Genomic DNA, 15,024 nt, shown 5'->3' with positions numbered 1-15,024 from the left:
TATTAACTCATATCTAAGAAAACCGCAACTGAAATGTTGTTAAATTATTATGTTTTAAGTCATATCAACAATTTTCACAATTCTATCAACTTTACATGGCAGGAGAAGGGATTTTAGCTGAAAACATGTTGGATTTTTCACTAGCAACACAGGTAACCAGCCAGAACACCAGACAGGTACACAGCAAAATGAATCTGATAATTAGAATGTCACAAACTTCCTTTACTTGATTACAAATGCACACGTGTGCTCACACAGACACATGCACTGCAAAAGACACAAAAGTAATCACAGGAGCACTCACAAAGTGCTAGCTGGTGAGAGAAGATGTTCCTACTTCATGCTGAGTGGCTGTGAACCGAAGCTGTTTTAGGCTTGCATGAAAAATTCACAACTCTCTCTTAGCAACATTCGCCCTACATACAGCACTCACACACATCACAGCATTATTTATGGTGCTCACATGTGAGCAAGCATATGAATGCCCATACAGAGCACAATTGGGCATGACTTAATGTGCTTAATGCGGGAGAAGTGACATTAAAAGAGGTTTTTAAATTGCCAGCAGTGGCAAACAGCATCATAAATGTAGCTGTTAAATCCAGTCAATACAAAGGTTTTTTTTGGCATTTTTTCAAACATTTTTGGAGGGCTTTTTAGTTCATCAATTCACTTGATACTGTTAAGGATTCATTTTTCAGTGTTACCAAGGAAATCAAGGAAAACCATATTTGTGTATTTATCTGTAATTCTCACTTTTTCAGAACTGCTTATACATGCATTCAAGCAAGTCTCTAGACTCCATTTGTCCTCGATGCAGACAGGCATCTGTTAACTCATCTCCTCAGCAAGCAGCCCAACATCCAAGCACACACACACACACACACACACACACACACACACACACACACACACACACACGAGCGCACACACATCCATTTTCATTAGACATTAATGACAGGAGTGGAGGAATGGATGGAGCAGGGAGAGAAAGAAATATCAAGATACAGAAAGGCTATCGTTGTGGAAAGATCATCAAACCACTATCCGCTGTCCTCGTCCATAAAACTCCCTCTGCTCATGTTACATAACACATCCGCTACTATACTGTACTCACACATCGCTAAATACAGGGTAGATGTGGCCCATTGCTCTCTATCAATGTTTCTCGCAGCACTTTCGGTGTGTACTTCTGATATTGATGTGCTGGAGGTCTGTGCCACAAACAGGGCCCTGAAAGTGTGTTTTCCACTTGAGAATTCACCTCGTCTCAATGTGGGCCTCATCACCTCTGCCAAGCTATCTCCATCTGAAAAGTCTTTGGAGCACCTGTTCGTCTTGGCAGTATCCACATATCTGCAGAGAGTTTCAGTTAGGCCTACTTCAGTGTTGTGATTCTGTGCTTGATGTCTTTCCGTCCGTGGTGTCGGGGAAAAGCCAAGCCGTGGCCATTCGTATTTAAGCATTGACAAGGAAGACAACCATATAAATAATACACAATTTAAAATCATTCCCAATCTCCTAAACATATAAAAAATATTAAAGATGTGTTGGGTTTGTCAACTGCTATTATCTAGTTCTGCTTTATATTGAGATTATTGTGATAATTTCTCATAGTCCGTATAACCGCCTTCAGTCACTTGCTGTAAAACTTCATGGTGGAAATGAACATACTCTTTAACATACATTTTCTTGTTGCACAAAATTGCACCAGGTATAATACTTTCAATAGAAATATTTATATTTTTTCATGTTATAACCAAAAATTTTAAAGGGGACATGTCATATTTTTAATGCCTTCCTTTTCACATTGAAAACAGTCAGGTGTGGTCTATGCAAAGGGAAACCGCAATACTTTGGTCTGAATTCCTCGTTATTGTTGCCCTCTAGCCCCTCTTTTACCCAAGTTCTGAGGTTCGTCGAGGTTCATCTGAAAGCAACTGGTTTCGGTGCAGTCTCTTTAAATCTAAGGGAGGAACTTCACAGGAACCGCCCCCCGTCCAGGTTATTGAGCATTTCACTCCACCCACTTCTATTATTTATCCTGTCAACAACTTTTCACCTGAGCTGCAAGTACCACAGAGTTACCATAAGCAATGCTTTTTTATGCGTATTTTGAAGTATCGTATTAGATGAGGTTGGTGGAAACGGCAAAATTCGAAATAACTTGTTCAATTTTTGCAAAAATATAAAAAACTAAAAACGTTTTTTTACACTATGTTTTAAAGCTCGTGGTTTTTGGCTTTTCCTTAAAGGAGTTAATGTGCAAAATGGGAGATGGAAACACATTTGACAAATAGGTTATGACGTAGCGAACATTTACCCCACAAGACTGATCAGCTGTTTCCACTGTCGGCGTCTTCCCAGATATTCTCGTAATGAGAACAGAATTGCATTTATTTCTCTACACCTCCAGACAGCATTGCCAATGCCAGCTGACATGACAGACCCATTCCAACTTGCCAGATAGCAACACATTCCTGAAAACCTCTCTCCATGTTTCTCAGATGTCCGGTTGATGCCAGGTAACAACCTCTACTTATGTGTATTATTACAGCCATGCATACCATTCACTTCTAACAAAGTTATGTTTTGTGTAAAAAGGTAAAAGGTGTAATTAATATTACATGGCATTGCAAACCTGTCATTTAAAAAATTTGTTTATTTATTTTATGGTCTTATTGTATAGGGTCTCTTGCAAAACAAATCCATCAGTTAACTAGCTCAGATGCTAGTATATATATATATATATATATATATATATATATATATATATATATATATATATATATCACGATATATTAAAATAAAAATGTGTAAATACTGACAGCCTAATTCATAGTGGAACAGGAACAATATCAAAGGATGTTTCGCCTCTTTGAACAAGTAATTCCATCGACCCTTGGCAACACAACTAAAAAGTGCAAGGTGTGCAGATCAATAGGGAGACAAAATAAGAAAGATAACATGTAACTAAATAGCTGGACCTCAAGTCAATATTCACTGCATCTACTTGGGATGCACTAAGTTCTTCATGACCATATTTCAGTAGTCTGTGCTGTATGTTCAAATGAATTGTAATCTTATTCTAAAGCCTTCATATATCAAAAACAGAATAAACACATTTCATCAGCCAGTTTGCTCTAATCTAGCTTGTGAAACTTTTGACCTCTTAAACGGCTAGCACTTGCTTTTGCGACAAACACGGCAACACTGTTTGCCCCACACTGGCCTAGAGATTGCTTAACACAGTGTGAGCACCATAAAAAAGCCCATCCGTCTATATTATCATGCTAAATGCATCCTCTTCCCGTTGTGCAGAAGCTTTTTTTGGGAGAAAGAAAGAAAGAAAGAAAGAAAGAAAGAAAGAAAGAAAGAAAGAAAGAAAGAAAGAAAGAAAGAAAGAAAGAAAGACAATCATTGCTTGAGTCACCCACAAGTAAGAGGAGCATATGGTCCCCACACTGGGTCTTCTAGGAGTGAAATAAAACAGCCAATTATATGCTACCACACAACCGACTCCTGCTGATATTCAATACATTTGCCGTTCACCTTCAGCTTCAGTCCACTGGTTCTAAAGTATGAGGTATTGGCTTTTGTTTGCAACACACAGCATGGTTTACATTAAGAGATCAGAAAACATTTCAGCCATCACACAATGGCAGGGCTTCTAGGGAACTAAAACCCCTCCCGGTTAAAGCAAAAGCAATTTTCTAAATGGCTTATTTGTAGGTTAATCTTAAATCTAGCTTTGCAGTTGTACTGAGCGCGGAAATATTGTGAATATGCATTGAAGGAGCCGTGTAAATAACTTTCTCACTATATTTAAATAAAGAAACTACACAAGGCTGTCAGGGTTTGCGTAAACAAATGTTATCTTCCATGCAGATTAAAATCTCATTAATTTGTTCCGCGTTGGAGCAGTGCCGGATTAAGGTGTCTCAGCAGCGGGCCATTTCCCTTTCAGCCCTTCTTTTACTTATCTAATGTAGTCATGTATTTAACAGTGAAAAAAAATAATGTTTTAATTCCTTTTGACTCATTTTCTGTTCTATATCTGTTCTATATATGCCAGTGTGCCCAAAGGAAAAAGACATCATCCAATAAGACCCAATGGTTCAAGTGGAAAATGAACAGTATTATATAGGGGAGTACTGGCTAAGTGCTGTATGCAGCACTTAGCCAGGACTTTATATTTAGTCAATATGGCTTTCTGCCCTGGGCGCCATTCTGTCATTGAAGGGGGAGGGGGGGGGTTGCTGTTTTTATTCAGAATAATAATTTCATGTAAAGCCATTGGGGAGTAGTCCCTCCTTGTAAAGAGTTGTATCACCGTAACGCAATAGAGTATATACCACAGCTGGGTAACAATGCCAAACTTGCTATCTGATTTGAGATTCCTCACTGAAGATAAACTCAAGGGCTATGTCCTGTTTTGAAGAAATCTGAACTGCATTTCATAATCCCTGATTGGCTAAACTAAAACTGGTCAAACTAAACTGGATTGTTCAACAGGGAACAGAGGTTCTTAAACATACATCTCAAACAACGTTTAGGGTGCATGAAACCGTTTCTGTATTGCTTAACTCACTAATGAGGTATTATGGCATTGTGGCAAACTTACATTAAAACAGGTGTGATATACATTTCCATTTATTTTCAGAATCCATAATAAGACCACAATGGCAATGTCTCTTGTGTCTTATGTTCCAGAGCCAATATCTGCAATTTCCACGCCAGCGCTCATCGTCAAGCAAAATTGATGCCAGAGAGTCATGCACGCTCACACTGCCGCACACACGAGGGGGCTAAAAATAGCATCAGTCTTACCTTTCTGTACACTATCATGTTTGGGGACTCATCCGCCACTCCGTTGGTCCCCTGCCCGCTGCTGTTGGTCTGTGCCATGATCCTTTGAGTAAATCTGCCACAGGAAATGTCAGGAGCTCCTGTTGTAGACAGAGAGGGATATTTTGGCCCATCAGAGAAACAATGCAGCAGCAGCCGCCCAAACCTGGCTCCAACTTGCCTTTGCCAAGACGGGAATCATAAACAATTCTTGTGGCCTGGATCATGTTACAACGCATTTGGCATTTTATGTGAACGTATAGCCCCCCAAAATACGGAGGCTCATATGTATACTCGAAACAGACACGGCTGATAAGAGATTTCGATGGTATGATACCCTTAAGTAACAAAATCAAAACATTTACTCAAAAGGATACACAATGATGTAAGAAATTAATTTTGAACCAAAAATTATATATATATATATATATATATATATATATATATATATATATATATATATATATATATCACAACAACGTTGATACAAGATACAAAAGAATAACAAATGGTAAATGGACTGAACTTATATAGCGCTTTTCCAGTCATGCTGACCACCCAAAGCGCTGTACACTATAGCCACATTCACCCAGTCGCTCTCACTAACGCACACACATTTATACACCGAGACGCAGCTCGGTAGGCAACTTGGGGTTAAGTGCCTTGCCCAAGGGCACATCGACATGTGGCAAGGGGAAGCTGGAATCGAACCCACAACCTTCTGGTTGCCAGACGACTACTCAACCTATCAAGCCACAGTCGCCCTAGATAACATGGGACAATTAATTAGTAAGGTTAGCTGCTCAGGTAGCCACCCTGCAGATTACTCGTAATAGACACTCCATAACTAGTCAACTGAGGTTTAAACAACGGGACAGCCAAAGGGTCAATTTGACTTCCCCTGTGTTATCTACTTTTTATGACAATGAAATTAAACCACTCTTAAGTGTTAATTTTAACATGGCTATTTTTTTATATTATCTATGCATAGGACGTTTGCAACATTAAATGCAACCAGTCGGACCATGTGTGTCTAGAATCACAGAGAAAGTGATTTCTAGTGCCATATAAACAATATAAAATTGCTGCATGTGCAGTTGCCTCATCACAGTGAAAAAAGTTGCTATGGCAACCAGGCGGATCAAATCTCAGCTGTTTTGGTTTATTGACTAAATGCCAGATAAGTATGAAAAATATTCATAGTATAGATTTTAACCGTTTGACAATGTGTTTTTTTATTGCCCCCCAAAAAAGGAGCTAATGGTAATGGGTCTATCCTTTGACTGATGCAGATTGTGGAAGAATTAACTTTACTGCTTTCATGCTATGTATAATTAATAGAACTGTTAATACCCATGTTCCTATTTTAAATGGGAACATTAATTATTATAAATTATAATTATTATTAATATAAGAGCTGTAATTCGTCTTTGTTTTGATCCATGAAAAAATGTTGCGGTGTGGCGCACACTTAAAATAATATTTCACATCAGGATGTATAGATAGACCTTATGGTGAAGGGGAAAAGAGCAGAAATTGAATGATATATAAAAAATATCTGATTGTTGGACCATTATGGTCATTCTTGTACTTGTTCTGAGCTGGAAGTTTGTTCAGAATAAACCAAGACCTATTACTTATCGTCTCTTTATTGCCACCTTCCACAGCAGCCTTATTCCAGCCAGCTGGCTGGCAGTGTTCAGCAACAGGCTGGGGAAGGGCAGTCACTTTCTCTGGCATCTTATTAAAAGGGCTTTAAATGGTAGGAACAAACAGAAAATTGTAGCTGTGTTGAAACCTTAATACTATATTATTAATTATTAATTTAATACCATATTATGCTTGCAATCATTCTGCGCTTGTTTAGCAACAGTGGTTAGTGGTTTCTCATTCAGTTTCATGATGTTCTGTGTTTTTCATTAGCAGAGATATTTACAAACAGCTGAGTGTGCCTTTCTTGTAAGTAAGGAGAAAGTGTAGAAGCCTTTCTTCAGCCAGCTGAAGGAAAGTGCAGAGTATCAGTTGGGGACTGGGCAGCAATGCATTACTTCAAGCTTCACACAAGTGAAGAAATGATAGTTTTTTCTGGAACTTTTCCTGGCATCTAATTTATTTATAGGAATTCAAGACAGTAAATTTTTAAGACCTCTGTATACCTTTATACTACAAACTGGCAAAGCCTCAACTGTGTTGTTTTTAGAAAATGTGTCTGATTTTATACTAAGCCCTGCTGTGGTAACCAGAGACAGTGGTTCCAGCTTTCTGCGAACAGGGGCAAAAGTTCAACCTAAAACACAATTGTTGCTATCAACCACTGTGTCATATGGACTAATTCTCCGCACCGGCGTCTGAATCAATCAACATTTCAATATCAATCATACACTTTCTCAAGCACCATGTGAGTGTTTGCCGTGGGAAAAAAAAGGTGAGGGGAAAGACCATGACAACAGTAAATGCAGTAAAACACGCCGTCACTAGAGGAGGTATCATACTCTACAATGCAGCTTGGATACATCCGTTTGAGTGGAGCAGCCATTGTCAAAACGTGCCAGACTTTGCTAAATCAGCTGCAGCTTTGTTGTCATTCCCTCCCATCGGCACCGACGCGGGGTCCTTGTGAGATGTGGTCTGCAAAAAGAGCCACCTTGGATCGTTCAAACAGCGAAGTCATGCAGCCCGCTTATTTTTTTTTTATTTCTATCGTGAGGCCGTGTGGAGTGGCGCCGTATTGTGTTTTACTACAAGGTGTCGATGCCCTTTCAGCACTACGGACAGCTGCCGCGAAACAACACCGGCGGTCCCGTTATTTGCTGCGTCCCCTCGACCAGTAAAACCACGGTCACAGGAGGAGGGGAGAGAAGCAGGGGGGGCAAGACGTGGGGGGAAGAGGGAGAGGCTTACCTGGAAAAACAAGCTACCCGCTTTAGGACGCCTGAATCCCGGCAGGGTTGGAAGCCTGGTCCTTCGAGTTCAGCGCGTCAAGTGGCGGACATAGGAATGCGAGGGGTGTGCATTGGCAGCGGCAAGGAGCAAACATTCGGCGGACGCTCGGCGTGTGATTCAGCCCAGGCTCAGGCTCCGCTCTGCTCCCCTCGAAACGATGCTCAGGAGAGCGGGCGCGTCGCCGCCAAGCGCCGCGAGCGCGCATCGATCTGTGTGACCAATGGCGTGCGAGGAATAAAAAACAACCTGTTTTGAAGGCGTGAGGCTATTTTTCTGGCACAAAATGTTACTGTTATTTACCGCTGTGATCGCTCTGACAGTTATAGGTCCTAGCAACAGAATTAGACTAATTGCACCATGTCCGGTAATTGAAACATATATTGCACAATATTGCTAAGCAAGAAAGGGAAGAAAGAAGCCCCGTCTTGTATGCATCTTGTATTTTTCAAACGCTTTACAACCATATTCTTCAACGTGAACAACTGCAGAATGGGAGGAAAATATTTCATATTAACGTATTAAAGTAATTGACCCGCATTATTATGATACTCCTAAATAAAATCCTGTGACACCAGTGAACTTCTGAAATTCAGTAAACTGTGTAAAATGGTGTGAAATGTAACTCAGTATAAATTCAGTTGTTTTCCTCAAGGCCTCACAGGACTGTTAGAAAAGATTGGTTAACAAACACTACCTTGAAGATTGAGGCCAAATATGAAGCAAGTTATCAAACAATAGAAACTTTGGACATTGCTTGAAAATAGAAAGAAAGAGTATGGGTCCACTCCAAACCTCCCAAGACATGATTGTCCAAACTAAACAGACGGGCCAGGCAAGGACATCCTTAATCAAATAAGATGCTAAGAGCTTCATGGAAACTCTGTAGTCACTAGAGCGACTCTAGGGGTGTTTCTGGCTCAATGGGTAGAGTAGTTGTCTTGCAATCGGAAGATTGTGGGTTTGATTCCAGCTTCCACTGGGTGAGGCACTCAATCCCAAGTTGCCTACCAATTCACATATCAGTGCATGAATGTGAGTTAAATTGGGTGAATGTGGCTATAGTGTAAAGCACTTTGAGTGCTCATTATGACTGGAGAAGTGCTGTATAAGTTTTAGTCCATATACCATAGCCCAGGGAGTAGGGCTATTAGTCATTTAGTCCACAACGCTGGCCTTTAAGTAAGGTGGCAAGGAGAGTAAACAAAATCCCATTTAAAGTTTGCCTAAAGCCATGTGGAGGAAGAAAGTGCACAGGCTAGATGAAACTTAAATGTGTTTTTGCTTAAACATGGTGGTGGCACCGTCATGCTGTGGGGAATGTTTTTATATAGTGTGGAAAAAGAAGCTGGTCAGATTTTATAGAAAGCTGAATGTAGTTAAATGAAGGTCAAAATAGGCTGCAAAAGATTTGGGACTGGGGGGATTTGAACCTTCCAGCAGGCAAACAAACCAGGACATACTGCCAGAGCAACTAAGGAATGGCATAGATCAAACCTGCATTTGCTAAAATGACTCAGTTAAATCAATACTTAAATCCAATTGAGAATAAGTGGCAAGTAGTGAAAATTAGCTGATGTTTTGGAGGTATTTTAGAAAGAAGAAAGGAGCAAAAATTTAAAAAGAAGAAAAAAAATGTATTTGTCATGGCAGTTGTATATTCCCAGAACATTTGTCTTCTAGATTTAACCCATCATTTAGGGCAGTGGTTCCCAACCCTGGTCCTCAATTCCCCCGTCCTGCATGTTTTAGGTGTCTGCTTGCTGGCACACACCTGACTTATATGAATGAATGATTAAGAGGCTTTTGCGGTGCTTGATAGCTGCTGAGGAGGTCATGCAACCATTTACATCAGCCGTGCTGCAACACTCTAAAACATGCAGGACAGGGTCACTTGATGACCAGGGTTGGGAACCACTTATTTGGGGAACAGTAGGCAGTTTACTGTGCCGGGGGGGGGGGGGGGCAATCTGGGGTTAAGGGTCCCATAGTGACTGTCTGCAGGGTTCAAAATCGGTACTTACAGCCTTCTCAGAACACAGTGCACTGTTCTAACAACTAGCCAAATAAAACCACCTAAGCGGGGACTTGAACCCTGGACCCTCAGATTAAAAGTCTGATCCTCTACTGACTGAGCTCAAAGGACCAAATTGAAGAAATGGCAGGTAGGCTACCACCAGACGCTAAAATAGATTTTTGCCTGGCTGTTTGTTGTGTGGGGATGAAGGACTGCAGCAAAATCAATAATTTAATGTAATCGGTTGGGCTGCCTTAGAGAGAATTTTATTTTAACCAATTGATAAAATAAACTGAACCTCACTGCATTGTGTCATAATTAGGATCAAATTGAAGCGTATGCAATTATTTTTGAATCACTATATAAAGTTTTGCTGATTTGATTATATATTTCTCTATATAATTTGGATCTCTTTACCTTGCAAAGTGCCTTGAGATGTATTGAAAATTGGTGCTGAAAACTGAAATGGGTTTATTTTCCATTATGCCTCTTCAGACAGAAATTAGAAAATATATGTAGCCAAAATAACCTCTAATGCCCTGCCTGTCTGATAATGATGAGTTGTTTTTCAACCTTAAAACTCCAGAAAAGACAAAATTAGTAATTTTGGATGTAGTTAAATCTTCAGGGACTGGAAACCCAATGAATATGAGAGAGAAAAAAAGTGTTGGTTTTACAGAAATTTAGATGACAATGATACAAAAACAGTAAGTGCTGTATGTGGTTTTCGTGCCCAAGAAACATGATATACATGATGTTTGAATTTTGTACTTTGCAGTCTCGTGATGAGATCTGGTCATATACTGAATGGAGTGCAAGAAACCATGATTAATAGAAACCTTTTGGTATCCACAGAGAAAAAATGGAAATGATTATTTAAATATCTTCTGATGTTGTTGCAGTGTGTAGCTGGAAAGTATGCAACAGTCCACGCGTGAAAGATGACAGATGTGCCCCTTCCCCCTATGTGCTGTATGCGCCTGTATTATCTAACTAATGACCTCTTTTGCTCTTTCAAGATTCAGAACCTTTACTAGGTTGACCAAAGATGTTGTTCATTCATCCTGAAGGATGTACAATTATAGTGTTAAGCCTCAACATCATAATCAGTCATGAAACTGAAAAGGGTAAACACTGAACAAAGCTAGACAGCTACAGATGTTAAATGGTCACTGATGTCAAGATTTCAACTTATCTTTGCTTGAATTTCAATGTTTCTACTGATGAATTGATCCAACTATTTTCTACTTATTTAATTCTGTTTGGTCAGAGGAAGGCAGGATACACAAGTTAATTTTCTAGGTTTTGCTGTGTAGATCTCAGGTGGGTGGCAGACAGGAACATGGTGAGAGGGAAGAGCTTTAGTGAAAACTGAATCCACACTTACAAATGGATGTGAAGAAGAATGCATGAGAACAACAACGGGAATCCTGATGAAAAACAATAATGACATTTTTGTGGCTGACATGAAGCAATGAGTAACACAAGGGGATCTGATAAAACCCTGAATGAACCTGGAAGAATATTCAAAGGGTTACTGGGACAAGAAACGGCTGAGTCTGATTAACAAAATATGGAAAAGTGACAGGGGAGCATAAAGTGAGGGAATTGGGAGTGGGAATTACTAATTACATGCAAAACATGATGATCAATTAAATAATAACTACACTGAACACAAGGAAGCATAAATATAACAAGAAACACGGGGCTAAAAGTGACAAATCAAATCAGAAAACAGAACACAGCATAGAAGAGAAGAGCTGCCGGTTAAAGCAGAAACAACTCAGAACCCAAACCAACACATAGAGACCTAGAATACCTTTACAGGACACTTAAACTGGCTACAGGGGCCTATCAAGGTGATCCCATAAAATAAAAGCCCCAATGGAACACGTTGCACAAGACTTATCAGATTACCAAAATAAACTAAACTAAAGGAGGAACAACTTTCTAATATAGAAAATGTACAGAAAACAACCACGATGTGAATACAAAGTCCTTTAACCCATGTTACAAGGCTTCTTTTTCCTTATTTGGAGGTGGTGTTTTTTAATGGATTTGTAGTTAATGCCTATAAGTCAAAAAAAAATATTTTGGATGTTTTACAACTTTTTTCAACAACGTCAAAAGCACAAAATAATTTTCCAACAAATTACTTTTAGGCTTATCTGCCTTACACAAAGATGCTAGTAATTTGCAAACAAAGACTTCAGGGCATTAACACGGCCTTGGTCGTTGGCAACCATAAAAACAGTGTTAATTGGAAAATATATTTACTGTATCTCAGATTGTCTTCTCATCCAGTTCATTATTGGCTTGTATTTCACAGCCATGTCTTTTTTAACCCATAAAACCTATAAGATTTCTTGGATGTTCAAATTACTTTTTGAATTCACTTCTTTATGTTAAAAATCTTTCACACTAAGACAGAATGTTTTAAATGTGTAAATGAGTGTAAACTCACTTTTTAAATAATCCTTTTCATAATCTGTTATAGGAAGTAACATTATTATCAATACTGCAACAGCATGTGTTTCAAAATCTGCAAATGGTAAAGACTTATATTTCGTCTATCAAAGGTTTAGATTGAACATGAATTCTTGGTTCATTTTCCCTACAGGTCATTTGATTATAACAAAACCTTTTAAGGTGATGCTATAAGGCCTTTGCTTACATCTTCACTCTTGCTTCCAGTTAGTTGAAGAGTGCTGGCATCAGCTTATACTCCATATCTTTCAGTGGCTTGCAGCCAAAATAAATATTTAATCTACTCGATAAAGACATAAATGCAGTGGATTCATTTGGTCTTCAGGAAACCTGGATGGGCCTGGAGTTCAAACCCTGTTGGATTTGAGTATCGAGTTAAACATTAGCTAACTGTTAACGGGCACACCCAAACTCCATTATAAGTGTTTGGTCCAGTTTTGCTCTTCCTGCATCTCTCTTATTATGCATGTCATACTTATTGGCTTTTTTGTTAACTACTGTTTTTTAAAAAGGCTAAATTGTTCAAGGTTGATATTATGCATTTTGCTCTATTCGAAAACATTTCTTTGTCATTTACAAAGAGCTGTGTGCTGGATTGTGTGTGAGTGTGTGTGTGTGTGTGTGTGTGTGTGTGTGTGTGTGTGTGTGTGTGTGTGTGTGTGTGTGTGTGTGTGTGTGTGTGTGTGTGTGTGTGTGTCCTTCATTGATTGCAGGTTGTGACCAGCAGGTGATTCCTCACAGCTGGAGCAGGTCCGGAGGAGCCTGAAGAGGAGTGGATTCCCTGAGGCAGGTGCCAGATCGTTTTCCTCCATGAGTGGTAAACAGGTCTACTTCTTCTCGGCTTTGTTCCTTGATGGTCCATGCATAGCTCTTTGTTGGCTTCTTACCAGGAAACCAGTTCCCCGGTCCATGCTCTGTTCCTGGATTCTGTTTCCCTGCCTCTTCGCTCTCAGAGTTCTTCAAAGAACTTGCCTAAAGATTCCCTCCGTGAATCTCCTCACTACTGTTCTGGCTGCTCCTGCCTTCTCCTCTGGTTCCTGCTGCCAGGAGCCCTCCACAACCATCAACTGCCTTCCACCCTTCACCAGCTAAAATATCTTCTTCTAGAACAAGGAATGGGGGAATCGTTATCAACAAGCAGAACTCACCACCACCTGCCGATCTCAGCCTCTAGGAGTATACTTACCTTCCTCCGTTGGAGCTCCACCATCACTCCGACAGTAGGCCAACCGTCTCGTCCACAATTTCCAACATAACCTAAACTATATTCTACTTCATGTGATGACAGCTTACCTCTACCACCCCGGTGTTGTCCTGGATTTCTCCTATGAAATCAGAAGAATCATTTATTGAGTTGTACCTCTCTTTGGCATCTGTAACTGCTGCCTGCACAAGGGGCTCAACAAGACATTCTGTGTCGTTTCACTGTATTTACATGTTAATTTAGCCCCTTTCTATCATGCATCAAAAAAATATGTATGTGAAAAGATGTGCACATTTTACATACATTTTTTTCTAAGGTATTCACATTCTTTGAAGTTTTTCACAATTTGACATGCTACACCCATAGACAAGCAATGTATTTAATTTTGTTTTGTTACGGACAAACACAAATAGTTGGTATTGCAAAGTGAAAAGAAAACAATATATGGCTTTTTAGCATTTTTGCAAGGAAGAATCAAAAACCTTTGCACAGTTTTGTTGCAAAATTGTTCAAGTTAAGTTTGACTGGATTGAAAGTGACTCTTAATATCAGCTTTCTATAGTAAACGCTAAAAATACCACAAATTGATGGACATATGGACATAAAATAACTATAAACGGAATCTATCTGCTTTCCATATTTGGAGACTTATTGTTTACCCATTCTGCTTTGTAAAATTGTCCAAGACATCTGCAGATTTTCAATACTGGCAAAATATTCTCAATTGGATGGAGGTCTGGACTTTGGTTGAGCCAATCTGTCACATAAAAATGCTTCCATCTAATCATCGTAGCCTGGCTGTGTTGTTTATGGCTGCTGACCTGCTGAAAGGTAAATTTTCGCCCAATCTGAAGTTTTTTTAAGGTCCTAAGGCTCTCTACATCAACTTCAATCAGCCTGTCCCTGCTGAGGAAACTGATCTCCACAGCAGTGATGGTGGGAGCACTTGGGTGCCGACCCCATCAAAATTGCAGGAAATGTGTAGACAAAGCAAACATAAATTACTTAATAAAAGCAATTATTGGATCTGTTCTCTCATAAAGTGTGTTTTGCAGTTGTGCCATTTCCAGATGATGGATTGAACAGTGCCTTGGGAGATGGCCAAAGCCTAAGAAATGTTTATACAACGTAACCCTACTGTAAATTTTTACACAACTTTATCCCTGACCCCAGGCCATCTGAAAGCTTTTCCAGAGTCTGGCTGAACACTGTCTTTTTTTTCCTGATCCATTCTGCTCAAAGTCTGTGACCAGGCAGCCAGTCCCTCCATCACTGTGACTGTTATCTGTGGTGGGCAAGGGCATAACATTGGATCTGTTGTTATGGAGTTTTAAGCTCTCTGCCAATGTGTTTATTTATTGAATCATTTCATTTTGTAAAAGGATTCAAACTAATTTAGCGTTCCTATATCAGAAATACATTCTAATCATTTTACCGTGATTTACTTAACTTTCTTCTTCTTGTTTTCTTTTCCACCTTTTCTGTTTCACGTCAGTTCAACGGTTAATAAAAGGCTTTCCTTTGTCAT

General features: G+C 39.5%; 1 protein-coding gene across 1 annotated transcript in view; it reads right to left on the bottom strand.

Annotated features, from left to right (window-relative positions):
• The window catches only part of rgs7a (regulator of G protein signaling 7a), an 82,306-nt gene extending 74,323 nt beyond the window's left edge, over positions 1 to 7,983 (bottom strand). The window contains exons 1-2 of the mRNA XM_036126725.1: positions 7,750 to 7,983; positions 4,831 to 4,949 (exon numbers count right to left, since the gene is read on the bottom strand). Of these exons, the coding sequence (XP_035982618.1) occupies positions 4,831 to 4,908 (78 nt within the window). The 5' untranslated portion in view covers positions 4,909 to 4,949; positions 7,750 to 7,983. The remainder of the gene's footprint in view (positions 1 to 4,830; positions 4,950 to 7,749) is intronic.
• Between the last annotated feature and the right edge of the window lie 7,041 nt (positions 7,984 to 15,024).

This window comes from Fundulus heteroclitus, chromosome 22, assembly GCF_011125445.2.
Source record: "Fundulus heteroclitus isolate FHET01 chromosome 22, MU-UCD_Fhet_4.1, whole genome shotgun sequence".
Taxonomy (NCBI): domain Eukaryota; kingdom Metazoa; phylum Chordata; class Actinopteri; order Cyprinodontiformes; family Fundulidae; genus Fundulus; species Fundulus heteroclitus.
The sequence above is the reverse complement of the archived record's forward strand: the minus strand, read 5'-3'. Positions and strand labels throughout refer to the sequence as shown.